Raw genomic sequence first — 27,059 nt, 5'->3', positions numbered from 1 at the left:
AACGAGAAACCACAAATCGCCCCTGACCCTGACCTGTCCTGCTGGGTCCGTCTCGGCTTCCAGATCGGCTGGAGGGTCCGGAGCAGGCAGGGGGACCAGGGCCAGGACCTCCGCCCCGGCTCGGCTTTGCTGCTGCTGAATGGGACCCAGCCAGAGTGAGAGGAGCCGATCCCAGCCCAGCGCCTGCGGCAGCGTCTGTAGCCTGAGCGTCGCTGAGAGAAAGACAATGGGGCCAGCAACTGGAGCTGTGGAAGTGCCGCTGCAGAAGTGTGTTGATGGCAATGGGCACCTGGAGAGTGGAGGGGAGCCAGGTAATGGGGCATCTCTGCCTGGAAACAGGCTGGAGAAAGACACTGAGGCTGCCTGGGGTGCTGGAAAGGTGGGGGCAGGGCGGGGGCCATGGCCCTCCCACTTTTTGCCACCAGCCCCGTCCCCCACCCCTCTCCCCCCTGAGGTCCGGCCCTCCCTGACCAGCAGCTGGAGCCCAGCTAGGGAGTCCAGGCAGTTGTAGGGAGCCGTGGACCCTTTACTTGCCCGGGGTGGGGGGCCGAGAGCAGCCCCTGGCCTATATCCCTGCTCCTCAGGCTCCCTGCCCAGAACACGTGGAGGGTCTGTAGTTACCCACAGCTGCGGCTCTTACCATGGCCCGGCTGCTGCTCCGAGGCCCTGCTCCCCAGCCAGAGCTGGATTGTGGTAACAGCCCCCAGGCAGCTCTGGGGAGCTGTGGACCCTCCATCTGCCCTTCTTGAGGAGTGGGGGGTCTGCCTGAACGTCCGGGCTCCTCCCCCAGAGCGTCTGACGGGAGGAGCAATCGACAGAACGGGGCATGTTCTAGGGCAGCTCCAGCCCTGGTGCTGTCGGTGAGACGTGTCCTCGCGGCCCGGCCTGACGGGTCTTTGTGTTTCAGAACCTCCTCGTAACAACAAGAAAAGTCAAACCGGTCCAGTTGTGGTTGCACTGATAGTTGTATCATTCGCTTTGATCGCTGCCATCATTGCTCTGGCAGGTGAGTTCCCAGCTTCCGCCCTGCTCCCTTCCCCTCCCCTCCCTCTACGATCTCTGATTCCCATTCCCCTGGAACCTACCACCGTCACTCTCTCCTCCCGGCCTGTCTGGCTTCTGGAGGGATTTGAGTCAGACTCCTCTCAACTAGACAGGCCTTTCAGATATCTCTAGGGTGTCACTTATGGGTGACCCCACTGCTGTTCTTTCCTGGCACTGAAAGGGTTACAGTGTGTGAGGGCTTCCAGCAAGTGTCTGTCTTGCTGCTGTATTTGGGGAAAGAAAAGTCTGCAGGTAGGAGGTGAATTAAGTTACATCATCCTGGCTCACAGGGTAACTGGTCACTTCCTGTTGCTGCAGTTTCTGGCGCCACCTTGTGGCTGTCATGTCCGAGTGAAAGTTACCCCACGTTCTTCTCAGTTATTCACCTGCTCTTTATTGCTAGGTTGAAGGTCCAGCTGTTGATCTTGTGCCTGGGGTGAAATGCTCTGAGCTGTGTTAGTGCCTCCCAGGCTGGGAGTGTCCCTGGAATCCTCCCTGCCAGGCAAATTTACTGTGACAAACGTCTCCGTCAACCTGCGTCTGACTGCAGTGGACAGGCCCAGGCTGGAGGTCCCAGTAGGCTTGGCAAGCCGGTCAATTGACTGCCTGTTTGGCTGCAGTCAAATAGCGTCAAATATTCCAGCAAGAACCCTGGGGGTAGGAGGCTGCCTGCCATTTTGATTGCGCGTGTGTTTTTCAGAACTTCATTTCATTGTTTCACTTTTTGATCTGAGTTAAAATAAGTCAGTTAAGTATATTTGTCTTATATTTTTTTAAATTAGGCGTAAGTATCTATCTAAAGCTAAACCTCCTGGAGACAATGAACTCTTGCTCTTGTTTGTTACTGTTCTGATTGTAGCCCTTCTGCCAGGCCGAATTGATAGCAGCAAGGGCCGGGTTCAATACATAGGGGTCCCTTCCCCACAACATAATGCAAAACCAGCTCGAGCCCCCACCCAGTGACCTGGGAAAATCTTACACACACCCCTGGGCGCCTCTCGCAAGCACAGAGTCTTGGTGTAGCAGAAAAGGTTTAATAACATGAGAAACAACAAGCATTAAATTGGGAAAATACCTCAGCAGAGTTCATAGGTCAAACCGTGACCAAAGACCCACCCCAGCTAATTGGGCCGAGTCCTTCTCTCGGGGCCCTTGAGTCCAGCAACTCCCAAATCACCCAGAGTCCCAAAAGTCCCACAATCCAAAAGTCTCTGTCCCGGGTCAGTGCAGCCCCAGAGTTCGACAGTCTATCTGCAGAGGTCCCCCTCCCCAGCCTGGGTAGAAAGGGGCACCTTACGTGGTTCGGGGCCAACTGCCCTGCCTCTCCATAGGGTTCTGCTTCCACCAGTCGTCCCTGCAAACAGCTCAGGTCCACTTGCTATGTGGGCTGCTCCACTCATCCCACAGCTGCTCCGCTCTGCTCCACCAGCTGCCCTGTGATCTGCTCCAGCCATCCTCGTGAGCTGCTTGGCTCCACTCACCCAGTGGCTGCACAAACTGCTCAACTCCGCTCTGCCAGCTGCTCAGCTCCACAGTATTGCTTCAGGCTCCCCCACTCGTTAGCATAGTATTCAGTGCTCTCAGCTCAGCAAGTCCAGCTCTTCAGTGATTTCAGCTCTTAGTGATTCCAGCTCAGTGCCAGTGCACCACTAGCCCACAGTGAGTTCAGCTCAGTAACCTGTAACTAGATTCTTAAGGGAATCAAAAATTAACTCTGACATTCCACAGTGGAGAGAGGCATAGATAGAACTGGTGCTTCTGGCTCACACAAGGAGCCTGCATCACCAAGTACAGATATCTGTCCCCAGCCTCTCTCCCTTGACTGGGTTTTGGAACCCATGTCCCTTGTCTAGCAAGTGCTATTTAATTGATAATGAAACCCTTTATCATAACACAATTTTGTAGTTCCTCATTTACTTAATCAGGGTGGGAGTGCCAATGCAAATAACTGAAATGCTAATGCGAATACTTGAAACTTCTTTCTGCACTCCTCATAATTTACCACCAGATGTCAGGGTAGAGCTCATCCTGACTCTGCTTACATCATAAATTGGTATTTTGAAATATTCAACCATTTTTTGACACATTTAACTGGTCAATTGACTATTTTTGTACCAGTCAAATGCCCAATTGTAGATGCAACTCTTACCCCACATGTTACTTTCTCATTCTCAGTGCAGAGATATAAGCTTTCATCAGCTGATCTGTGCCCCCCTGCTGGCCCTGCGTGCCTGGACGGCTGGATGGGATACCGAGGGAAATGCTACTATTTCTCCGAGACTGAAGGGAACTGGACCTACGTTCAGAGACTCTGCTCCTTCCTTGGTGCCTCCCTGGCTGGGATCGACAGTCAGCAGGAATTAGTGAGTGACTCTCATTGCAATACACTGACCTTGGCACAGCAGCTGCTGCAGTAGGACCTGGGCTCTGCCCCTGCAGGGCAAGGAGCAGCTCTGAGCCCTCTCGTGCTGGGAGGCCACAGCGAATGGACTTCCAGCCGCTGAATGCCAGGCCTGGCTGGGCCCAGGGCCTTAGTGTCTGTGTGTGATCACAGGGATAGCCCATTCTCAGCCGCCCCCTCCCCAAATAGGGAGACAGCCCCTGTCTAGGGCAGGGCTGGCTCAGGCATCTGCTGGCTGCTGGCATGGGACTGAGAACACAGGCAGCGCTCCTGCTTTGGGGATGGGAAAGGAGCAGCCAGCTGAGGATGGGGGGGGGATCCTCTCACATTGACCCCTCCCACTTCAGCTTGACCCGCTCCCTCCTCCTACCTTGCTGTGGTGAGCGGCGGCTGCTCTGTGAGAAGAGACCCAGCAGCTGCCCCCAGCCCAGGGGAACTTGGGGTGCAGGTGACTGGGAGCACAGGGGAGGGGCTGCTGTGTGCGGTGGGAGGGTTAATACTGCCTGGGTGATCTTGTGCTTTGCAAGAGGGAGGGGGAAATCCAGTTTCCTTCTGAAAATAAATTGAGCCCCTTCAATGCGTGACTGGGATTCTCTGCAGTTCAGAGCCCTGGAGGCGGGAGGGGGCGGGGAAAGCACCAGAGCTGGGGCTGATCCGTGCTGTCCCAATGCTTTTTTTCAGACATTCCTGCTGCGCCATAAGGATGTCCATGACCACTGGATCGGCCTCCGGAGGGAGCAGGGGCAGCCCTGGAAATGGACCAATGGCACCGAATTCAACCACCTGTGAGTCTGTCTCACCCTCTGTACTAATTCCCTGGGCTTGGGGATTCTGGTGTCTGAGCTATTTGAGTTCAGGTGGATCCACCATTCAGTGCTAGTGAAACAACCAGACACGACCCTGGTCCGTTCGCGTCCTGTGTGTATTAGAGACCGATGGGAGCCGGCCACAGCCAGAGATGCCCTTGCAGTGTGCTGGGATTTCAGCTGGGACACTCGCTGTTCTTCCCCAGCCCTCATCTGACACACATCGCCCTCGTCATTGGAGCTAAAGAATCCACTTCTTTAAGTGAAAACCCCTCCTGATTGATAAAGCTCTTACACAGGCCAGCCACTAGAGGTGGATGGAGACCCCACACTTCCCTGGTCCCGGTTACTTCAGTACTTTGAAAAATCAGGCTGTTATGGCGCTGGGTCTGTGCTCCCCAAGGCCAGTCCCTATTCTGCTGTATTGGACCCAACCTTTGGATCCCACCTGCTTCCAGCCCCACTGGGTCTGAATAGCTACCAGGCACTGTCTCTAGTTCAGGCCTCTGTGGCACACTGCTGGGGTACAGACTCCCTGTCTGGTACCCTCCTTAGGATGTGGGACCCTGCAGTCCAGCTGCTGTGGGACCCAAAACCAGTGCTGAACCCTCCCTAGAGCTCCACCCTCCACTCCAGAGTGACTCTGGGAGAGTCATGTGACGGTTACAAACAAGGAACACCTGCTTTTGCAAAGGAACTTCTCAAACACTCTCTTTTCCCTCTTCCCAATGGACAGCTCAAGAGTTAGATCAATGGAAGAGGAAACCCCTGAATGCAATTTCTTCTTTCAGTGTCATCTTGGTTCTGCTCGGAGTGTTTCAAGGAGGCAAGATCCCTCCTGCCCCCCACTTTCCCTGCTCAGTCATCTGGTTCTGGTGATGATCTGCCCCTCTTGTTAGAGGACCGGTCCCTTTTGAAAATTAGTCTCACAAATTCTCTCCATCCTGCTGGGGACTTTCCATTCTCCAGCACTCCTGTGGGCTGCTCAGCATAGAGGGTCAGTAACAGTCAGCGGTTCTGCAAAGCCCCCACTGTCCTGAGCTCTGCTCCCGAGGGGCTGTGAGAGTAGCTGCTCCGCACTGAGGCCTGCACTGTGGAGAAGGCTCCCCTGGCTGTGACTGGTGTGAAATGCCCGGGCTCTGCCTGACTCCAGCTCCCCGGCTTCTGTGTTGCAGGTTTCGGATAAGAGGAGGCGGTGACTGCGCGTATCTGAATGACGAGAAAGGGGTCAGCAGCTCACGGTGCTACATGGAAAGACGGTGGATCTGTAGCAAACCTGAGGTGTATGTGATGGGAAAAGGGACTGCACTGGAAGGGAGCTCAAAATAAGCCTCCTAGAAATGACACTGATACTTACTTGACTAAACCATGTCCCCATTCATTAGCCTGGCCAAGCTCAAGATCTCAAAATCAGGCAGTGGGGCCCTCAAGCAATAAGTATGTGTGTAGTTTAAACTGTGGATTCTTCATGTGTCCCTTCTGCTTCTGAACCTTTAAACTCAGGGACACATTGTCAAGCTTTTCTCTGCAGCTGAGAGGGCGAGATCTTATGAGAAGGAGTCTCAGCCACACGCTGGGGAGGTAAGGGAAGGGGAGGCCTTGTTAGCTTAGACTCCAGAACAGCGTTTTTCAAATGTAGCCACCAGCTGATTGTTTTGTAGCCACAAGAGCCTCCAAAGTGGTCAAACAATTGCTGAGATGTTCAGTATTAAAGTTGCCTTGTAAATGCCATAAATCATAATGCACACCCCCTTCTAAATAGTACCGTGCAGGCAGAGCTGAGCTACACAGGTGTGGTTTTCTTTCAAGTCACAGTATATTCATTGGCTAATCACTATGTTTACATCTCCTGTTACTGTAGCTCTCTAATCGGCTATTGGCCATCTCCCTGCGTGGTGTTTGGGTAGGTTGCGATTGTTCACGGGAGGAGGTGAAAGAGTTAAAAATGCAAATGGGGATCAGAAAGTATTTCAAATAATCTAGTGCCAGAAAATGACCCTGAATGTGATTAGCAGGTGGCTCCTCTGGAACAGTCTGCTAAGAAAAGCAAAACCTAGGAAGAAAAATGAACATTTCAGCACTGGGGGAAAGGCAGTTTCTTGTGTTTCTGAAGCCGTCCGATTCCTTTTCTGAGCAAGTTGCAGTGTGCGCTGTTTGTAAGAGAAATTCATCATATTGAAATGTAGGTAGTGCAGTGTCCCTATAGCACTCATGCAGGGGAAGTTGAACAAAATTACTATGGTGAGTTTCAGAGGCACAAGCTGTTAAGTGATGCACAAACTAAACTCAAAAGACAACAGCAACAGCTCAGAGATTTTATTGTCACTATTCTCATTAGTATTACTGGTCATTTTTTAGATTGATTGGGTTTTTTATCTGTGAAAGAAATTTTGGACATATTGGCAATACATTCTTTCATTAATATTTGGACTTCTGTTATGTAAAGCATTTATAAATTTAGTTTAGAATTATTGTACAGCCATTCACCTTTTACCAAAAAAGCAAAAGAACAACAAAAAAGACCAGAATGTGCAAAGCACTTGTTTGTTTTTAGGTCCACTAAAGAGTAAACACAACTGCGCCTCCTTATTTCTTATTGAATCTGCAAAAAGCCCTGGCGTACATATGCACATGTAATTTATTTATTTGTTTTTCCTACAGTTAGTTAAGTATTGTCAGAGCTGCATTCTGAGGCTGCCAAAAATTTGTGAGAACCCAGCTCTAGAAAGTATTATCATTTTGTTTTCTATGTATGGGTGGCTCCAAGCACCAGCAGGTCCACCGATCCCACAGCTTCGGCGGTAATTCGGTGGCAGGGATGCTGAAGGCGCGGCACGGGTGGACCTCCCACAGGCATGCCGCCAAATCCACGTGGCCAGCGGACCGCCCGCAGGCGTGCCATCGAAAGCCGCCTGACTGCCATGCTTGGGGCAGCAAAAACCATAGAGCCGCCCCTGTTTCTATGTAACCATTACTTCCCAGTATTTATTCACTCTCGCTTGCATCTCTGTTCTTTGGTAATAAACTCCATTCTTGTTTTCTGTATATGTAGATTTATATCTAAGTGCTGTGGTTTGAATAGAGTGGTTGGACTGAATGGAATCTTGCAATCTGCTGTGGCCTGTATTGATAAACACAAGAGTTAAAAAATGAGTCAGGCCCTGAGACCCACCTAAAAATCACGAGACTTACAAATACTAAGTTCTTTTTATTTATCTGCTGGTTTGTGAGCCTTTGGCAGTCATGGTTTCTAGCGTTCTCTGCAAGCATTCAAGGCTTGGTTTTGTCTGCCGTCCCTAAGAAAACCATGAGAACTGAGATTGTGGCCTACTCCCGGGACTCTAGGCGCTGGGGCTTTAAGAAAAACACCAAATATCATGAGACAGAAAAGGGGAGAATGGGCAGTAAGTTACAGACTTTACAGAACTGCACCACCCGCCCCAGAGCATAGCAAGGTCGACCAGGAAGCACGGACGGTGAGTCTGTGGGCAGGGGCCGCTCGCTAATGGCACTAACTGTGGGTGTTGGTGCTGCTGGTACAGAACTGTCAGCAGGAGCTCTCCCCTGTGCAGCCCCTGTTTGCACACTCACCTCTGCAGCAGGCAGCCCCGCTTTGCAAAGCGATTCATTTTGGCTGGTGCTGGATTACAGCTCGCTCTGGTATTGAAGGTAGGGGAGTGAAATGTTCTCCGGATTGTCGGGGTAAAGGGCAGCAGAACTGTGCTTAGCCTGCCCTGAGCGAGGGGTCACCTAACCTGGAGGGGAGGGAAGCCCACCCCCACCCCCACCGGAATAGGGTCGTGCAAAAGAACTCTTATGATGGTTGGGTGTGTGCAAGACAGGAAATCCCTTTGCAAAGGATTCCTTTCAGAGAATCATAAAATATCAGGGTTGGAAGGGACCTCAGGAGGTATCTAGTCCAACCCCCTGCTCAAAGCAGGACCAGTTCCCAACTACCTCATCCCAGCCAGGGCTTTGTCAAGCCTGACCTTAAAAACCTCAAAAACCCACCTTTGCTCCTCTCCGTGTTCTAATTTGCAGTGTACAGCTCTGTGCCTTTGCTTTGTGGTTAACTCAGGCACAGGTGAGAACTTTCCCTAAATGTCAGAGGTTCTTTGTTCTACTGCCCAGACTCAGTGCTGGTGAGGGGAGAAGTGTTGCCTCCTGGAGGTTCCACCAGGGGTGTTTGGTTTTCCCTGGGTACTGGGTGGGGGCTTGATCTGGTTCTGTTTTGAGTTGTTAAGGGGAACCCCTAGATACTGAACCACACCCTTGTTGCTGCTGACACCACCTGGCAGAGGGGTTACATAATTACAGCCCAAATCCTTTGCCCAGAGCAAACCCCCCCCCCCCTCAAAAAAGTTGATGGACACATGTCAACCTGTTAAATATTCTGGGGGGGAAAAGCCCTCCACGTTTCCCCGCAGTCCACCCCCAACACACACACTGCTGCACCTCATACCTGGCTCCTTTGTGGCCCCGGAGACCCATCGGGGGATCTGCACAGGGACGGGCACGCTGCACCCACCGCTGCTCAGCTCGGCGGGGTCAGCGCCCAGAGACCCCACTGGTCAGATTGTCTCCTGAGCCCCCTGCCCCGATATCAATCCGGGCCTGATCGAGGGGTGAGGGTGCTCTTGTGGGGGCAGCTCCATGGCCCGGGCAGTGTGGAAGCAGGAAGAGCGGTGTCGTCCCGGGGCGCAGCAGGCAGGGCCGGCTCCAGGCACCAGCCTACCAAGCACGTGCTTGGGGCGGCACCTTGGGAGGGGGCGGCACCTTGGGAGGGGGCGGCGATCTGGGTTTGGTTTTGTTGTTTTTGGTTTGGGCGGCGCGCCGCGCTGCTCGAGGGGGGGTGTGCGGGGACTTGGGCGGGGCGCTGCGCCGCTCGGGGGGGCGGGGACTTGGACGGGGAGCCGCGTCGCGCCGCTGGGGGGGGCGGGGACTTGGGCGGGGCGCTGCGCCGCTCAGGGGGGCGACTGGGGCGGGGCGGGGCGCTGCGCCACTGGGGGGGGGCAGGCACTTGGGCGGGGCGCTGCTCTTCTTCTTTGCTTGGGGCGGCAGAAATGTTAGAGCCGGCCCTGCAGCCCAGGAATGAAGCCATATTAGGCGGGCGTAGGGCGCGGTCCAAACAACTCCATCTATGGGCAGACACGCCTAATATAGTAAAATGTCCCCCCCGCGGGCGGGTTTCCCCACAGCTCGCTGCCCTGATAAGGGAAGGCGCGATGATGTAACAGGCGGCAGGGTGCCACCCTCTCCGGCTCAGGCACTTTCGGCTTTACAGTCGTAGAAAAATTTGTTTGGCGGTTGCTGACCTGCTCCGCTGAGCGGGGCTGCAGCAGCGGGACCCTCTCCCCGAGCCGGGCAGCTCCCGGCGGGGCAGCCAGTCCCCTCGCTGCTCCCTCCGCCCGCCAGCCGGGTTCGCTCCCAGCCCGCTCCCCGCGGGGCTCCGGCTCCGGGAGACACGAGCCTGGGCGAGCTGCGAGCCGGGCTCCGGCTGCCCGCGGAGCGATCGGGGGCTGCGTGTCCCCGCCAGCAGGTGAGGAGGGGCTGGTGTTGTGCATGGACGGGGGTGGGGGCGAGCAGGGAGCTGTCGGGTGGGGGGTGCATCAATCATATTGGGGAACCAAAGGTGGGCAGGGTCTGCCAATGTTTGGGCCCCAGGCCCCGCACTTTGGGGCAGTGCCAGCTCTAGGTTTTTTTGCTGTCCTACGCAAAAAAAAAATTGCCCCCCCTTTTTTTGGCTTTTATGTATGTTTGCACTTTGCAATTTTCGGGGGGGGGGGGGTTCTGAATGGCTTCAGTGGAGTGACGGCAGCATCTTTCTCCCTTGCTGTCTGCCCCCAGTGGCTCCTCCTCAGCTCCTCTGCACCCCTCCTCACCGGCCCCACAGGGACTCGCTGCCCTACTTCAGCCCTGGGCCGGTAGCTGCGCTTCAACTCACCGGCTCCTCACCTATCTCCACCCCCCACAGACCAGCAGGAAGAAGCCACTGCTCCCATGGAACCATTTGATTTTTTCGGGGGAAAAAAAGGATGGCTGGAGAACTGCCCCTGGAAATGTGCTGCCCCAAGCATGTGCTTGCTTTGCTGGTGCCTAGAGCCGGTCTTGCTTTGGGTTGCCCCATACCATGGGTCAGCAACGTAGGGCGCTCTCACCACGGGGGCACCGCCCCTCGTGCAGTGCAGGTCAGCCATTTTTACAGTCCCAGTATTTGTTTACCGACGGGCATGAATGAATGAATGATTGGACTCAAGGGGGAGTCCTTGTTTCCATTCAGTGGTTACTAGAGCTGAGTTCAGAGGGGATCCTGGCCAATGGGAGCCAGGGGGGCGGTGCTACAGCTGCCTAGCCTTGCGTGGAGGGAGCCGCAGGCAGTGACGCTCTGCACTCGGCAGAGGGAGCAGTGGGAACCTGTCACTGTCAGATAGTCGGGAGCGGGAGGAAGAGCAACGATGGGCACCCTGGGGCTGGCATAAAGTACAGAGGGAGCTTCCTTGGGGCTATAGCAACATCCCTCGCCCCACAGAGCAGACCCTGGCTGCAGCTCGCTCCGTCCATCACTTCCCCCCCCTGCCCCACAGAGACCCACAACCCTCTGCCCCCCAAAAGACCCCCATGACTCCTCTCCAGAGATGGCTCCACTCCCCTGCTCCTGAGCTCCTTACAATCTCCCCTGTTGCGGGACCTCTCTTTCCCCTCCTCCCCTCTGGGCTGTGGAGACAGGGCCTCTCTTTGTCCCCCCACCTCCCCATACCTCTTCTCTGGACGGTGGGGGGTGGAGCCCCTCTTTTCCCCCTCCCCTCCGGGCTGGGGAGGGCAGGGCCTCTATTTTTTCCCCCTTCCCCCTCTGCTTCTGTCTAGGCATGACCTCTTCCCCTCTGGGCTGGGGGGAGGGGCTCTTACTTTGGTTTCTGGTGGCTCTTGGGCACGCCCCTGGTCTGCTAGCTGGGGATGGGGCACCTGTGTGTAGCTTGGAGCTACCCGGGCCTTCCCCTCCCATGACCCCAAGCCAGTGCTGGGGGTGGGGGGGTCACCAGCACACTGTTGCCTGCTGGCCTCTCAGGCTGGGCTTCCCAGGGGCATCCTCCCCCTGCCTGTGTTACCAATGAAAAAGATTTGGACATGAAGTTTTAATGGTTCTATCACCCGCCGAGTGGGCACCTGGCCTTAGAAAATAACTGAAGTATAAATGCAAAAGTTGATTAAAATTGATCATTTAAATTGAGGCTTTGGACTTGGTGATTTAATTGCCTTGATTTTACTCAATTCATCCTGTTTCCGTCCCTTCCCCCGCCTACCAACTCCCCACTCCTGTTAGGATTCTCTACCAGGGCCGCCCAGAGGGGGGGGGGGGCAAGAGGGGCAATTTGCCCCAGGCCCCGAGCCCCACGGGGCCCCCACCATAGTTTTTCGGGGCCCCTGGAGCGGGGTCCCTCACTCGCTCCGGGGGGCCCAGCAAACTCTTGCGGGGCCGGGTGCAGGAGCTTCTGCCGGTCCCGGTCTTCGCCGGCGGGGGGTCCTTCTGCTCCGGGGCGGAAGGACCCCCCGCTGGCGAATTACTGCCGAAGACGGAGCAGGACCCGCCGCCGAAGTTCAGCTCAGTCTTTGGCGGTAATTCGGCGGCGGGGGGCCCTTCCGTTCAGGGACCTGCCGCCGAAGTGCCCCAAGACCCGCGGCGGGGCCCCCCTCCACCGAATTACCGCCGAAGACCGGGCTGCACTTCGGCGGTAATTCGGCGGCGGGGGGGTCCCCGCCGCGGGTCTTCGGGGCACTTCGGCGGCGGGTCCCGGAACAGAAGGGCCCCCCGCCGCCGAAGACCCCGGGCCCCCGGAATCCTCTGGGCGGCCCTGTTCTCTACTTGCTCTTGATTGCATGACATAGATGTGGGGAGGGTGGGTTTTTTTTCTCCTGTCCACCCCAGCTGGGGGCCTGTCATGCGTGGGCAGGTCCCAGTGTGTGGGTCTCGTAGCAGATCAAGTCTCTGAATCCTTTTGGGGGTGGAGGGGCTGAGGAAGTTTAAGGGGGTTTAATCACCATGGCACCGCCTCTGGCACGGGGTTGAGCTGCTCGGCAGGGAACAAGAAACCACAAATCACCCCCCTCCCCTCAACCCTGACCTGTCCTGCTTGGTTCGTCTGGGCTTTCAGATCCACTGGAGAGTCCAGAGCAGGGACGGGGAGCCAGGGCCAGGACCTCCACCCTGACTCGGCTTCACTGCTGCTGGATCGGACCCAGTCAGACCAAGAGGAGCTGATCCCAGCCCAGCGCCTGCAGCAGCATCTGTAGCCTGAGCTTCGCTGAGAGAGACAATGGGGCTAGCAACTGGGGCTGCTGAGAGCGAAGTGCCGCTGCAGGAGAATGGTAATCGTGATGGACACCTGGAGACTGAATGGAAGCCAGGTAATGGGGCGTCGCTGCCTGGGAACAGGCTGGAGAGAGACCCTGAGGCTGCCCCACAAGGGGCCATGTTCTCAGTGGCAGCAGCCAGTGCCCAGCAACCCCCCGTCCATGGGCAGCAGGGACTGGATCTCCCCCAGGGGCTCTCAGGGCACCGATCCCGGCTCACAGCTGCTGCCTGGCGCACACAGCGGTGGCCGTGGGGCTGGGCAGGGGCCTCCTGGGCTGGGTGTGTCAGACCCCCTGTGACAGCCCTGGCCCAGCTCTGCCTGGTTCCTTCTCCCCCCTTCTGCTGTGTGTGGCCAGTGTGAGACCCCAGTGTGCGGGGACAGGCGCACTCGGCAGTGTGGGCCCAGCCAGCGCTCGGCAGGGGGCACAGCGGGGATGGGGATGGGGGGGCAGCTCGAGCTCCTGCCACCAGAACATGCGGGTCCTTGTCTCTGTGCCCCTGAGCTCACCAGGCCCCGGGACAGCCTGGCTGGGGGTGCCAGGGGGGACACTGGGCTGAGGGGAAGGAGGGACTGTTCTGCCAGCCCCAGCCTGCCTGAGCCTCCGGGCTCCTCTCCCAGAGCGTCTGACAGGAGGAGCAATTGACAGAACGGTGCATGTTTTAGTTCAGTGCTTCTCAACCTTTCCAGACAACTGTCCCACTTTCAGGAGGCTGATTTGTCTTGTGCACCCATAAGTTTCACCTCACTTAAAAACGGCTTGCGTCCAAAATCGGACATAAAAATACAAAAGTGTCACAGTCACTGTTACTGAAAAATTGCCGAATTTCTCATTGTTACTTATATAATTATGAAATAGATCAACTGGAATATAAAAACTGTACTTTTCAGTGTATAGTCTATAGAGCAGTATAAACAAGTAATTGTAAGAAATTATAGCTTGTACTGACTTAGTGCTTTTTATGTAGCCTGTGGTAACACTAGGCAAATATCCAGATGAGTTGAGGTGCCCCTGGGAAGACCTGTGTGTATCACCAGGGGTACACGCACCCGTGGTTGAGAACCACTGTCCTAGGGCAGCTCCAGCCCTGGTGCTGTCGGTGAGACGTGTCCTCGCGGCCCGGCCTGACGGGTCTTTGTGTTTCAGAACCTCCTCGTAACTACAGGAAATGTAACTACAAGAAACGTACAGTTGTGCTCCCAGTCACCCTCGCAGCCGCTGTGTTCTTAGGTCTCATCATCACTGTCATTGTCCTGGCAGGTGAGTTCTCAGCCCTCCCTTCCCCCTCTCTGCATCCCATTCCCCCTGGAGCCACCACAGTCACAGTCTCTCCTCCTGGCCTGTCTGGCTTCTGCCCCTGGGGCAGAGGGTTCCTGGGGGATGTTTCTCCACGACCCTCCTCCTGCTCCCTCCCAGACCCCTGCACCTATTGCCGGGTCCCAGGCACAGTCGCTGGTACCCCCGTGCAGAGTGGGGTTGATTGACAGGAGAAGGTGCAGGGCAGCGATGAGCTGGGCCCTCTGCCTGCAGCGTGTCGCCCTGAGGTACCAGCCTGGCCTTCCTGCATCCCCGGGTCGTGCCCAGGGCCGGGCTGGCAGGTGCTGGCGTGTCACTGAAATGAGCTGTAGAACGCAGCACAGACACCTCCATTAACGCCATGTGAAACCCACCAATTAGTGACCTCGGCAGTGCAGGGTCCCGTAGCGCTATTGACTCCCCCACCTGCACAGACAGCGAGTGCTAGCGCAGAGGGCGGCTGTTCATGGTGAATGTGAGCCTGGCTATATCTGCCAATAGTCTGGGGCGGGGCGGGGGGGCTGTGAGACTGTCAGGGGTGGGATTTATCTATTGCCCTGGGATCTTATCACTGGGCTCCAGGAGGGTTTAGCAGCTGGCAGAGGGGAGTGAAGCCAGGTCTATCTGCATTAGGAATCCTCTGTGCAATTTAATGACATTAGTGCAATTGAATTGGTGCAAACTGCTTACATAGATGCACTGCAGTGGTGCAGAAAGGGGCTTCCCTGGTGCCAGTCACTGCAGTAAGTTACCACAGCAGGACATGCCGCTCTGGCACATCTTTGTGAGGGGTTTGCACTGATGTATCTGCCTCACCATCCTCACATTGGTGTCAGCTGCCCTGCTACAGGGGGGCCATGAGTCCCAGCTCCCTGCTGGACTGGCCGGCTATTGCCATGGGCAGCATTGTCTCACACAGTGTAAAGTGGGATCTGTGAGCTTGGGGTTCCCCATCTGTTGGTTCAGGGAGCCCCCAGAATGCAGTGGGGTCAGATGATGGAGATGGCACCGGTCAGAGGCTCCCAGAACTGAAAGGCTCCTTGCTGTGCCCTGTCCCTCCTAGGCAATAGTGGAAGTGGCCCTGCAGGTCTGGCAGCCTTTCTCCTGGGGGCCTGTATATTCCCTGTCTGGGGTGTGAAATGTGAAGTTGTGCCCCACACAGCTGCAGCAGCTCCCTGAAATGAGTGACACAAATCACACACTGAGCAGGACTATAAAGCATCGTATGCACTGACTGCCCTGCTCCGTTGGTGTGTGAGCACTAGTGCGTACTGCACACTGCACCCATTACTGCTCCAGGGAAATACATGTCTGGTGCATGACCTGCTCTTTCTTTGATCACTGCTGCCTCAGCTGCGAATGTTCTCCCAAGCTTACATGTGTCCCAGCCCTAGAGGGAGGCTTAAAAACCAGCTATGGAGTTACTGGTGCAATATGAGGTACAAAAAAAGTGATATGCACCAAAATGGCTGGAGGGGTTTGAGTCAGACTCCTCCCCACCCCAAAAAGGAAACAACATGAGATCCCCCTGAGGAGAGGGAGCAGGAGTGATTGGGGGGGCGTGGAATCTCTCTCTGACATGGTGTTTGGAATGGGTTAGCAACTCTTCCCATAGTAACCAGAGGCAGAGTAATTAGGGCCATTCACCTACTGCACTGACCTTTCCAATAGCTTCTTGGTGTGAGCTATGGGAGACGACCCCCCATCCGCCGCTGCTGCTCTCTGATGGCACTGAAAGGGTTACACTGCAGAGTTTCCTTCTAGCTGCTCTACTTGGGAGAAGAAACATCTAGACCTAAGAGGAGACTCAAGCTACAATATTCTCAGGCTGCTGGGGATCTCGCTAAGGGGCTGTTTAATTGTGGCTCAGGCTGTAAACTTATCACAACAAACAGCTCCATCGCCCTGTGGTTGGCTGTGCTGGGTTCAGTCTCCTGAAGGGAAGGGAGTTCGTTCCCATCTTCATCTCAATCTGCCTCTCCAGGGAAGCAAAGCGCAGAGCAGAAGGAGGGGAGCAGTCCAGGCGAGCAGAACTCCTTGGGGTACCAGACCTGGCAAATCATGTTGAAGTTGATCTCCTACCCATTCATTACTGTCCCTGCTGGCCCCCTGGTAACTGTCCCCTCCCTCTGCAGCTCCCTGCCCACCCCCGGCTGTAACACTGAGCTCTGGCCCAGCTCTCTGTGCTGGGCCTCATGGCATGAGCGGTTTTTCAGCTGCATCCGTGTTGAATGTGAACCCAAGAGAGAGAGAGACCAGAGTCAGATAACCCCGGTCTGGGGCTGGATTCCCAGCATCCCTCATTCCCCTGGCTCCCTCATGTCCTCCCAGCACCTGCCAGGGTTCGAGGTGTCTCAGAAGCCTGGGACGCAGGGGCTGATTTCCCTGTGTTCTCCTCATGGCCGGGCTGCAGGTCCCTCTCACACCATGTGTTACTGTCTCATTCTCAGTGCCGAGACCTAAGCTTCCCTCAGCTGATCTGAGCCCTCCTGTTGGCCCCACATGCCCAGACGGCTGGGTCGGGTACCGAGGGAAATGCTACTATTTCTCTGAGGTCGAAGGGAACTGGAACTACAGCCAAAGCCACTGCTCTTCCCTCAGTGCCTCCCTGGCTGGGATCGACAGTGAGCAGAACCTGGTGAGAGATGCTCTAATTACAATGTACTGATCTTGGCTCAGCGGCTGCTGCAGTAGGACCCGGGCTCTGCCCCCGCAGGGCGAGGAGCAGCTCTGAGTGCATGAACGTCCCGTTGCTGAATGCCAGGACTGGCTGGACCCAGGGGACCTCTAGTGTCAGTGTCTGACCACAGGAATCACTCACTCTCGGCCCTCTCAAAAGGAGACCACCTCTCTCTAGGGCTGGGCTGGCTTGAGTGTCTTCTGGGCTGCATTGGGGCACGGGGGTACTGAGCTCCCAGACTGACTTGAAGAGCCAGTGGTCCTGGGTAGTCAGATGAGGATGAGGGGCTTTTCTTAGCCCTGGCCAGGGCCGGTGCAAGGATGTTTCGTGCCCTAGGCGAAACTTCCACCTTGCGCCTTCCTGCCCTGAGGCCCCCCCCCGTGGCAGTTCCCCCCCCTCCGCCCTGAGGTGCCCCCCTTGCAGCAGCTCCCCACCCCCCACCCTGAAGCAGCCCTGCCCCAGCTCACCCTCGTTCTGCGCACGAGCACCCCGAGCATGCCGTCACTGCTTCACTTCTCCCGCCTCCCAGGCTTGCGGCGCCTAAGCTGATTGGCGCCGCAAGCCTGGGAGGCGGGAGAAGTGAAGCGGCCATGGTGTGCTTGGGGAGCAGGTGGGGCAGGGGTGAGCTGCGGCAGGGAGTTCTCCTGAATGCCGCCCCCCCCTTACTTGCTGCAGGTGGACTCCCCGCGGTCCCTTGCCCCAGCTCCCTCTGCCTAAATGCTGGCAGCAACTGGGGCAGCTGAAGATCTGGCCGCCACAGTCGCTGCTGAAGAAAATGGCGCCCCCCCAAATGTGAGCGCCCAGGCTGTCGCCTAAATGATTGCACTGGCCCTGGCCCTGGCCCCTTCTGGCTGAGGATTGGGGGGCTCTTCTCTCATCCCTGGCCCCTCTCAGCATCCCTTATTGAGATCAGCTGGGCTCTTTCCTTCCTCTTCTCCTGCAATGGTGAGGGGAGCTCAGCTGTTCTGTAAGGTGAGGCTTTGACACAGAACGTGGCCTTCTATGGAGAGGTGCAGTGAGCAGCTTAGACCCAGCAGCACCCAAGAGCTGCCCCAGCCCAGGGCAGATTGGGGTGAGGGGGAGCTGGGTTTGGGGTGGGAAGGTTAATACTGAATTACCCAGAGCTGGGCAAGAGGGAGGAGAAAATCCCCAGCCACCCCCTGGAAACACTCAGAGCCCTTCCGTGTCCACCTGGGATTCCCTGCCCGGAGCCTGGGGGAGCAGCAGGGTCGGGGCTCTGACACCACCTCTCCCTTTGCTGTTTTAAGGATTTCCTGCTGCGCTATAAAGGCAACCCCGACCACTGGATCGGCCTCCGGAGGGACCCGGGGCAGCCCTGGAAATGGGCCAACGGCACCGAATTCAACAACCTGTGAGTCCTCTATGAATTCCCTGGGCTTTGGGTCTCTGGTTTCTGAGATACCAAATTCAGGCCGACCCACCAGCCAATGCTATGTACTCGGTGTATTAGTGATGGATGGAAAGCAGTGTTGTCTGCTGGGAGACTGGCCAAACCCTTCAGATCTGTCTGGCTGTAGTGGGGCCGTCTGGGTTAAACATGCTTGAGAGTTACAAATGCTGAGCACCTGGGGCTGCCATTGGAACTGGGGTACAGTAGACATGGCCCAGACGACATCCCAAGACTGATTTCAGTGGGAGCTGGGTGTGATCAAATAACCAGACCCAAGTTGAGCCAATAGCAGGGTTTGACCCTGGACCGTCAGTGCTAAAAGAACGGCAGAGCAGGTCACGCTGGCGGGCGAGTGGCCCGGTATGTGAAGGAAAGCATAGAGTCAAGTACAGTGAAAATCTTAAATGAATCCAAGTGTACCATGGAATCTCTAGGAATAGAAATTCCACACTCAAAGAATAAGAATCTAGCAGCAGGAATATACTACTGACCAGGATGGTGACTGTGAAACTCTGAGATTAGAGAGGCTACAAAAGCAGAAAACCCAATAATAATGGGGGATTTCAAGTATCCCCATATTGGATGCATCTGACGAAGCGGATATTCACCCACGAAAGCTCATGCTCCAATACGTCTGTTAGTCTGTAAGGTGCCACGGGACTCTTACAGATCCAGACTAACACGGCTACCCCTCTGATACTTAAAACTACTCAAGATATTTAAGTCCAAAGCAGATTGCGAAGGGTTATAAAGGGATCTCACAGAACTGGGTGACTGGGAACCAAAATGGCAGATGAAATTCAATCCCACCCAGAGTCAGAGGCTGGTGGTCGGGGGAGGGGAGATCCCAGCCAGGCCAAAGAGCAGTACTGGGCCTCCTCCCAGCCCAGCACATGACTACTAGTGTGTTGCCAGGATGGGACCACGGGGGAGGATTTGCCTGTGGGCCTGGATCCCACCCTGTTCCCAGGTGGGAAGTTCTGGCCTCCAGCTCTCATGGGAAGCTCTGTGTGAATGGCTGGGGTCACACCACGGCCGCTGGGTTTGTGCCGCAGTCTCTGTGCTGCTGGCGTTTTGCTCCAGCCCCCCCACCCCCACAATACAGCGTGTCCTGATGGGCCTCTGGCCTGAGAGCTGCTGTAAACTGTCCAGGGAGCCCTGCACCCAGCTGTGCAGCGTCACTGCTGCTCCTCGCCACGCTGACACTCACCTGGAACCTGCGCCCAGAGAAGTTTGGGTGGGTTGGGCCTGCAGGGGCCCATCCAGGCCCAGCTGCGTGTGTGGGTGGAGCAGGAACTGGGGTTAAAATATCCCCCCCCCCCAGCATAAATGCTCCATGGAGGCCAGTTGATCTTAGAACCTCTCTTGGTCCAGCTTCCCCACTGCCCCCTTTCTAGCTGCCCCCTTCTGCTGGGGCTGTGGCCTGTGGCTGGTGCAGGAGGGGGAATCATCAGGGGCTGTGAGTGCAGCGGCTCCCTGAGTGTCTCCCCCTGTCTGTGACTGACGGGGAAACGCCCAACTACTGCCTGACACCAGCTCCCTGGCTTCTGTCTTGCAGGTTTCCGATAGGAGGAGGAGGTGACTGCGCGTATCTGAATGACAAGTACAAGGTCAGCAGCTCACAGTGCACCAGTGAGAGGTACTGGATCTGCACCAAACCCGATGCGTTTACACAGGCAAAGGAGGCTGCTGCAGAAGGGGACTCGTAAGAAAGAGTACTGTAGAATTAGTCCCGGAAAAGCCAGACTGATCTGATCTCTTTACAATATCACATCTGAGCAATTCCGGAACATCAGGCAATGCTCTGTGCATCTCTGGGCAGAGCATTATTGTTTCGGGTGAAAACCAGAGATGCTATTTGCACATCTTGTTCCCCCACCTCTGCCACCTGTTTTTCCTGCCAGTGGAACCCCTGTTACACTCCTCGTAGGATATCTAGGGCCTGGTATGTAGGAGAAAGAGGAAAAATGTCTGGTCACTCCCTTCCTGGAGCCAAGTGGGTTGGAAGAGGGCAGGGAGTGAGTAGGTGTGACATTGGCAGACCAGGTACCAGCTCATGCCAAAGTCCCCATGTCTCAATAGGACCCTGAGAAATACTGAGCCGGGGTCAGGCTGGCTCACCTGTGTGTTAAAATAGGTACTAGAATTATAAGAGTATGTCTAGCCTTTAGTGAATGCGTGTGAGCTGCTGCAGCATTTATCTAATTTCTTCTGACATCCGTATCCCACATTGTAAAGTGATATTGGAGCGTTTGTATTGGGAGCCTCTGTGACTGTGTAAATCACCAGACAGGAGAGTGAATTAAGGCCTTCATGGGGGCGAAGTACTGATCTCCAGCAGCTCAGAGCACAATGGAAGAGGTGGGATACAAGAAGGAACTGAATCTGTCTCATTGCTGCTTGGATGCTGGGGCAAGGTTTTCTAGGCGTAAGCAAGAGCTCCCCAGCTGCTTAGCCTAGGTTAGTCCTAAATGACAGTGTTTATTATGGACCAATGATACATAGACTGCAGCTTATGAACTGCAAATGACTCTTTAATGCATCTCCTGCCACTCCTTGTAGCACATGATATTAAATCATTGTTTTAATTATTAACCAATCAGGATGCTTTTACTGTGTTATTAGCCACTAATTTATTTGCTGCGAGAATTTATATAAAAACTAAATATTTCCCTTGCCCTTCTGTTTAAATAGGAGTAGTACTGGATTAAATGAAACAATGAATTCATGCTACTGTGGCTCTCTTGGGTAATGTTGATCGCTAATTTCTCTCCTGAACCGCTGAGCTCTGAGTATCCCTGCTATAGATGCTTCTGTTACCTTTTGAAATTTGATTGTAGCTTAGTTGTGTAGATATGTTCACCTGCTTTAGCCTTGTAAATAACTTATTTCCTTCTTAATAAATTGTCATATAATAAGACTGGCTACACATGCTCTCTTTGGTGTGAGATCTAAGGTGCAGTTCACCTGGGGTGCCTGGACCTGTGGGACTGGGAGTAAGCTGAATACTGTTGTGATTCTGAGTGTAAGAGACCATCTAGCTCACAAAGGCAGGCTCACCTGGGTGGCAAGACAAATTGGACTAGCCAAGGGGACTACATGGTTAGGCTGTTAGGGGGGCAGAGGAGTTTACACTGGATGTTTGGTTGGTGAAATCTAAGTCTAGAATTCTCAACCAGTTTGGGTTTGTGCCTGGTTCCCAGCAGTCTGCCCTGAGGTTGTCACATGCCCTCTCAACACACTGCAGCCAGCTGTATAGCAGGGCCTTGGCTTCAGTTCCCTCCTTACAGGACAGAGGAGCTGAGCCTGCCCAGAAAGGGAGTGTGGGGACAAGATGTACGTGACCCAGGGACCCCTTGGTGCCAACTGGCACAGAAGGTTTTACATGAATCCCCTGGGTCTGATCTCTACATCAGTAGTTTTCAACCTTTCCAGATGACTGCACCTGAGGCCCAACTGAATAACCTCCTACCGTAGATCACTAAACCTTCAGGGAAAGTTGCTCTTGAAAAAATGAAGCATTTGCAAAAACACTAACATGCTACGGACTTTTGCAGTTCGCAAAACTATCCCTCTTGCATGCCTATTATCTGCACACACAGCTCAGCTTTAAGATGCTAAACAAATCTATGAGTCAATTAGAAATAGTCATGCTCTCATCGCAAATATTAACACAATCTTTTCTGATACTGGAAAGGACAGTAAAAGGCATTCGCTCAGGCTTGTACAATTTCTCTGAGATGTCAACTGTTAATGTGATTAATACATCACACATGTAGAACAGTAACATTAATAAAGCAACACAGAGACTAAACAAACCCACAAACAAACAAGTGACACCACTGAACATATGAAGGGAAGTAAAACATCAAGTGGTGGGTTTTGGTATTTTAAATGAGTGTTTAGGAACTACACTGTGCAATTGCAACAGAGCCCTGTAGAAACAGGCAAAGTTCTCCTGGGGCTGGTCTACACTGGGGGGCTGTCGATGTAAGATATGCAACTTCAGCTACGGGAACAGCGTAGCTGAAGTCAAAGTATATTATTTCGACTTGCCTTGGGTCCTCACGGCACGGGATAGACAGCTGCGGCTCCTCCGACAACTCCACTACCGCCGCTCATCCTGGTGGAGTTCCGGAATCGACAGGGAGCGCGTTCAGGGATCTATATATCACATCTAGCTGAGATGCAATATATCAATCCCGGATAGATAGATTACTACCCGCCAATTTGGCAGGTAGTCTAGATGTACCCCTGGTTTGAGAGAGAGAGAGAGAATGTGTGTGTGTGTTGCTGGCTACGGAAGTGCCATGCAAACGCTTGTTTTCGCTTTCAGGTGATACTGTAAAATAAGTGGGCAGTATTATCTCCTGTAAATGTAAACAAACTTGTTTCTCTTAGTGAGTGGCTGAACAAGAAGTAGGACTGAGTGCACTTGTAGGCTCTAAAACTTTACATTGTTTTGTTATGGAGTGTAGTTATGTAACAAAAAGAGCTACATTTGTAAATTGCACTTTCACAATAAAAAGATTGCACTTGTATGAGGTGAAATGAAAAATACTATTTCTTGTCATTTTTACAGTGCAAATATTTGTAACCAAAAATAAACAAAGTGAGCACTGTACACTTTGTATTCTGTGTTGTAATTGAAATCAATATATTTGAAAATGTAGGGAAAAAAATCAAAAATATTTAATAAATTTCAGTTGGTATTCAACAGTGCAATTAAAACTGCAATTAATTGCAATTCATTTTTTTAAATTGTGATTAATTTGAGTTAATCGTGAGTTAATTGTGATTAATCAACAGCCCTAACTAAAAACGTATAATATTCCTCCTGGAAGGTTGCACTGTAACACAACCTTATGGCTTAGAATCCAGAATGAGAGAACACACAGCACCAAAACCAGAGACAAAGCAAACTGCTCCCTGAGGGGGCAGGACACAACTCACCCTACCTTGTTCTAAGCTGCTCCTTTCAAGACTGACTGGTTGCTGTTCCCAGGTCCTAGGCTTCACTAGAGCCCTCTGTCAAAGGGGGAACCGTGTTAGTCTGGAGCTGTAAAAGCAGCAGAGAGTCTTGTGGCACCTTATAGACTAACAGATGTTTTGGAGCATGGGCTTTCGTGGGTGAATACCCACTCCGACGAAAGCTCATGCTCCAAAACATCTGTTAGTCTATAAGGTGCCACAAGACTCTTTACTGCTTTTATAGAGCCCTCCAGTGTGCAAGCAGGACCAGGCAGCCCCCCCCCCCTTCCCTCAACTATCCCTTAAAGCGACAGCTTGCGATTCTACAGAAGCTGGGAATGGGCGACAGGAGATGGATCACTGGATGATCCCCTGTTCTGTTCATTCTCTCTGGGGCACCCGGCACTGGCCACTGTCAGAAGACAGGACACTGGGCTAGATAGACCTTTGGTCTGACCTAGTATGGCCTTTAGTCCAGGGCCGGATTAACTCTCCTATGGGCCAGGGACTATTAGCTTACTTCTTACTTTAGAACAGCTATTATATTAGTTTCTTTCTGGGAGGGAGTTTGGGTGCAGGAGGGGGCTCCAAACTGGGGCAGAGTGTTAGGGTGCAGGCTCTGGGAGGGAGTTTGGTGCAGGAGGTGGATTCTGATCTGTGGCAGGCGGTTGGGGTGCAGAAGGAGGTGCGAGGAGCAGGCTACATCTGGGAGGCACTTACCACAGGTGGTGTGACAGGTTGGATCACAAAACCCCCTTGAGACAACCAACTGATGTGCCAAGATTAGTTCTGCCTCTGCTTTCCCTGCCAACTTGGGACTCCAGCACCCTGTCTTGTTGAGCCAGACACGCCCATCTGCTTCAACAGACCCAGAGTCGGAACCACATGCCCCAAAGTTGCAGACTTAACTGAAAGCAACTTAAGAAGTGCTCCTGTCTTTAACACTCAGATGCCCAACTTCCAATGGGGTCTAAACCCAAAGAAATCCATTTTACCCTGTATAAAGCTTATGCAGGGTAAACTCATAAATTGTTCGCCATCTATAACCCTGATAGAGACATGCACAGCTGTTTGCTCCCCCAGGTATTAATACATACTCTGAGTTAATAAGTAAAAAGTAATTTTATTGAATACAGAAAGTAGGATTTAAGTGGTTTCAAGTAGCAACAGACAGAATAAAGTCACCAAGCAAAATAAATACAGATAAGATCCTCACCAGTTCCAGAATGCTCCCTTTTACAGACTAATCTCCTTTTAGCCTGGGTCCAGCAATCACTCACACCCCCTTGTTTCAGTTTCTTCCAAGTATCCTGTGGGGTAGGGAGGTTCTCTCTTTAGCCAGCTGAAGACAAAATGGAAGGATCTCCCATGGGTTTAAATAGACTCTCTCTTGTGGGTGGAGACCCCCCCCCCTCCAAAGTCCAGCTCCAAGATGGAGTTCTGGAGTCACCTGGGCAAGTCACATGTCCATGCCTGACTCACAGTCTTCACAGGCAGAAGCCATTGTCCACAGGTATCTTGTATGTCTCCAGCAAGACTTCCGTGGATTGGAGCAGTGCAAGATGCATTGTTCCCCAAGTGCTTCCTGATCGGGTACTTAACTTTGTAAATTCCTTCCTTCCTAAAGCTGACCAAATGCCTCACAAAGCTTACTTAGAAACCAAGCAAGTATACAGCCCATATTCTTAACCTCAAGTACAAAATGATGTATGTGTACAAATAGGATGAATATAGTAGACCATAACCTTTACAGATATACGTTACTTAGCACAGGCAGCACAAAACATATTCCAGTTATGTCATATTCCCATAAAGCCTGGAGGTACCATCACACCTTGAGACTCAGAAAGGTATGCAGGGACTTGCCCATGTGATTCCAGACTCCATTTTGCTGTAATTTTCCACAGTAAGGACAAAGGTGTTCTTACACCTGGAAAAAAACTATGAAAGGCTGATGCCTCATCTCCCTCTTGTCTTCAATCCTGCTTTTACCTTGGGACTTGGAAGCTCTGCACAAAGGACTGATGACCCATCCCAGCAGGGGATGTTCTCCAGAGACTTGATTTGAACCTGCAGTTTATTCCATCACTGCTACAAGCCTGAACCACAGACTTTGCCATTACTGTATGTAATTGGTTCCACTTAACCAATTCTAGCTCTCATCTCTATCTTTTATGAATAAACCTTTAGATTCTAAAGGACTGGCAACAGCATGATTTGTGGGTAAGATCTGATCTGTATATTGACCTGAGTCTGGGGCTTGGTCCTTTGGGATCGGGAGAACCTTTTTTCTTTTACTAGGGCATTGGTTTTCATAACCATTTGTCCCCATAACAAGTGGCACTGGTGGTGCTACTGGGAAACTGGAGTGTCTAAGGGAATTGCTTCTGTGACTTGTGGTTAGCCAGTGGGATGAGACCACAGTCTTCTTTGTCTGCCTGGTTTGGTTTGCCTTAGAGGTGGAAAAACCCCTACCCTGAGCTGTAACTGCCCTGCTCGAAGCAATTTGTCCTGAATTGGCACCCTCAGTTGGGTCCCACTAGAACCAGCCTCGTTACACCAGGCTAAGCAGCTGAGGGAGATCTCTTGCTTGTGCCTAGAAAGCCTTGCCCTCCTGAGGACAAGCAGCACAGACACAGATACTCACACTTCCTTCTTGTTAGGAGTTTGTATCCCACCTCCTCCCTTGAACTCTGGGCTGCTGGAGTTCCACACTTCACACTCCTTAATACCTCTCCCCTCGCTGGTGAGTTACAGTCACAGAGGTGCCCAACACAAAAGGGGTGGTGTGAGCCTGCACACTTTAAAATCAATCCGATTTTCAACACATGGCAAAACTGACCCACAAGGAACATCTTAACAAGAATTTTTGTGGGAGGGGGGAACGTTCCCCACTCAGCTCTATTCCAGTCCACAGAATCTGGATAGTGAATAATTTAAAAGATTCCAGAGATAATTTTCTCCAGTGAAAAGCTCGAGTGGGGGAAGATGGAAGTTGGTGAAAGTTGAGGCTGATGTCTTGGCTCTGTTCTCAGGTAGGCAGAGTCCCTGGCCCAGCTGAGGCAGGGTTGAAAAGGCTGGACTAGAGCAGTTTCACTGGCAGGCAAAAGAGGTGGCAGGGTGGGGAGCTAAGTTCCCTCTAAGCTGCACGGCCACACAGCAGGCTATCAAGGGCCACGCAGGTGCACCGCCACAGGGGCCTGGCCCTGGAGAAGAGAGAAGTAGGGGACGTGCAGGGCTGTGGTGGGGAGAGACGCCTCTCCCCCAGCCCCAGGGTGAGAGAGCGTGGGGGGAAGTCCTCTATGCCATAGCCCCGGGGCAGCCTGCACCCTAAACCCCTCATCATTATGTAGGGATATTAAAGAAGGTTTATATTGGACTTGGTTTATTGTTGAAAATGATTTGTTGTTAGGTAGTACTTTATAACTGAAGGTTTATATTGGAGGTAGATGTGATTCCCAACATTTAGCCTCTAACCTGCAAGCAACCAGCTGTGTCTGGGTGATGCCTGCTCAAAGAGATACTTGGTATAAAACTTGTTAAACATTATTTAACTCTAAGTAAGCCAAAACAGTAGCTGTTATAGTATATAGATAGAGACCCCCACCCTCTGTAAGTTTTCATCTCACTTTATTTTTGATTGTTAAAAGACAGGGAGTCTCACATAAATTGTTAACACCCCAAAAGGTAAAGAGACAATAAAATAGATGCGATTAAAATAGAAAATGTATGTGGAATGAGTGCCTAGTTTAAATAATGAATGAATGAATGGTTAGGGAGGTACCAGCCTGAAGAATTCAGTGTTGGCCAAAAAAGGTGTCAAGTAGGATCAACAAGATGACCCCCGGAGGGCGAACTGGAATTCACCCCACCACACCTCAAAGGCATTAAAAACAAACATCTGATAATATGGAGCCAGCCACCTGCTGATTGATTTAGCAACAGCAGAATGAAGCAACTCTCATGAACTGACATAGGAATAAATTCCTATAAAGCTGGACTCTGAAGACTCAGGACTTTGAGTCTATGGTTCTGCTGCCAGCCTCCAGGAGCATCAGATGCATCTGACACAGACTCGGCTCCATCCTCATGACCAAGATA

The 27,059-nt window shown here is 53.0% G+C and overlaps 2 protein-coding genes across 2 annotated transcripts; both read left to right on the top strand.

The window, feature by feature from the left end:
- The first annotated feature begins 75 nt into the window (after positions 1–75).
- LOC123346303 (C-type lectin domain family 2 member D-like) lies at positions 76–7,271 on the top strand. Its single transcript, XM_044983640.1, has 5 exons — positions 76–311; positions 908–1,006; positions 3,220–3,407; positions 4,127–4,230; positions 5,427–7,271. The coding sequence occupies exons 1-5, from the start codon at positions 140–142 to the stop codon at positions 5,578–5,580; spliced, it is 717 nt and encodes a 238-aa protein (XP_044839575.1). The 5' UTR covers positions 76–139; the 3' UTR covers positions 5,581–7,271.
- A 5,045-nt stretch (positions 7,272–12,316) lies between these two features.
- On the top strand, positions 12,317–20,288 carry LOC123346311 (C-type lectin domain family 2 member D-like). The gene is made up of 5 exons (XM_044983651.1): positions 12,317–12,654; positions 13,747–13,860; positions 16,347–16,534; positions 17,845–17,948; positions 19,546–20,288. Exons 1-5 carry the CDS (start codon positions 12,564–12,566, stop codon positions 19,694–19,696), a joined length of 648 nt encoding a protein of 215 aa, XP_044839586.1. The 5' UTR covers positions 12,317–12,563; the 3' UTR covers positions 19,697–20,288.
- Positions 20,289–27,059: the final 6,771 nt, after the last annotated feature.

Source organism: Mauremys mutica, chromosome 12, assembly GCF_020497125.1.
Source record: "Mauremys mutica isolate MM-2020 ecotype Southern chromosome 12, ASM2049712v1, whole genome shotgun sequence".
Classification (NCBI taxonomy): domain Eukaryota; kingdom Metazoa; phylum Chordata; order Testudines; family Geoemydidae; genus Mauremys; species Mauremys mutica.
This window is presented reverse-complemented; position numbering and strand designations above follow the sequence as displayed.

Bases quoted from the DNA above. Each gene is read 5' to 3' on its own strand.
- LOC123346303 (XM_044983640.1), top strand. From the start codon at position 140: ATGGGACCCAGCCAGAGTGAGAGGAGCCGATCCCAGCCCAGCGCCTGC. The intron at 312-907 runs GTAATGGGGCAT...TTTGTGTTTCAG, and splicing joins GGAGAGTGGAGGGGAGCCAG to AACCTCCTCGTAACAACAAG. The intron at 3,408-4,126 runs GTGAGTGACTCT...GCTTTTTTTCAG, and splicing joins TCGACAGTCAGCAGGAATTA to ACATTCCTGCTGCGCCATAA.
- LOC123346311 (XM_044983651.1), top strand. From the start codon at position 12,564: ATGGGGCTAGCAACTGGGGCTGCTGAGAGCGAAGTGCCGCTGCAGGAG. The intron at 16,535-17,844 runs GTGAGAGATGCT...TGCTGTTTTAAG, and splicing joins TCGACAGTGAGCAGAACCTG to GATTTCCTGCTGCGCTATAA. The intron at 17,949-19,545 runs GTGAGTCCTCTA...TCTGTCTTGCAG, and splicing joins GGCACCGAATTCAACAACCT to GTTTCCGATAGGAGGAGGAG.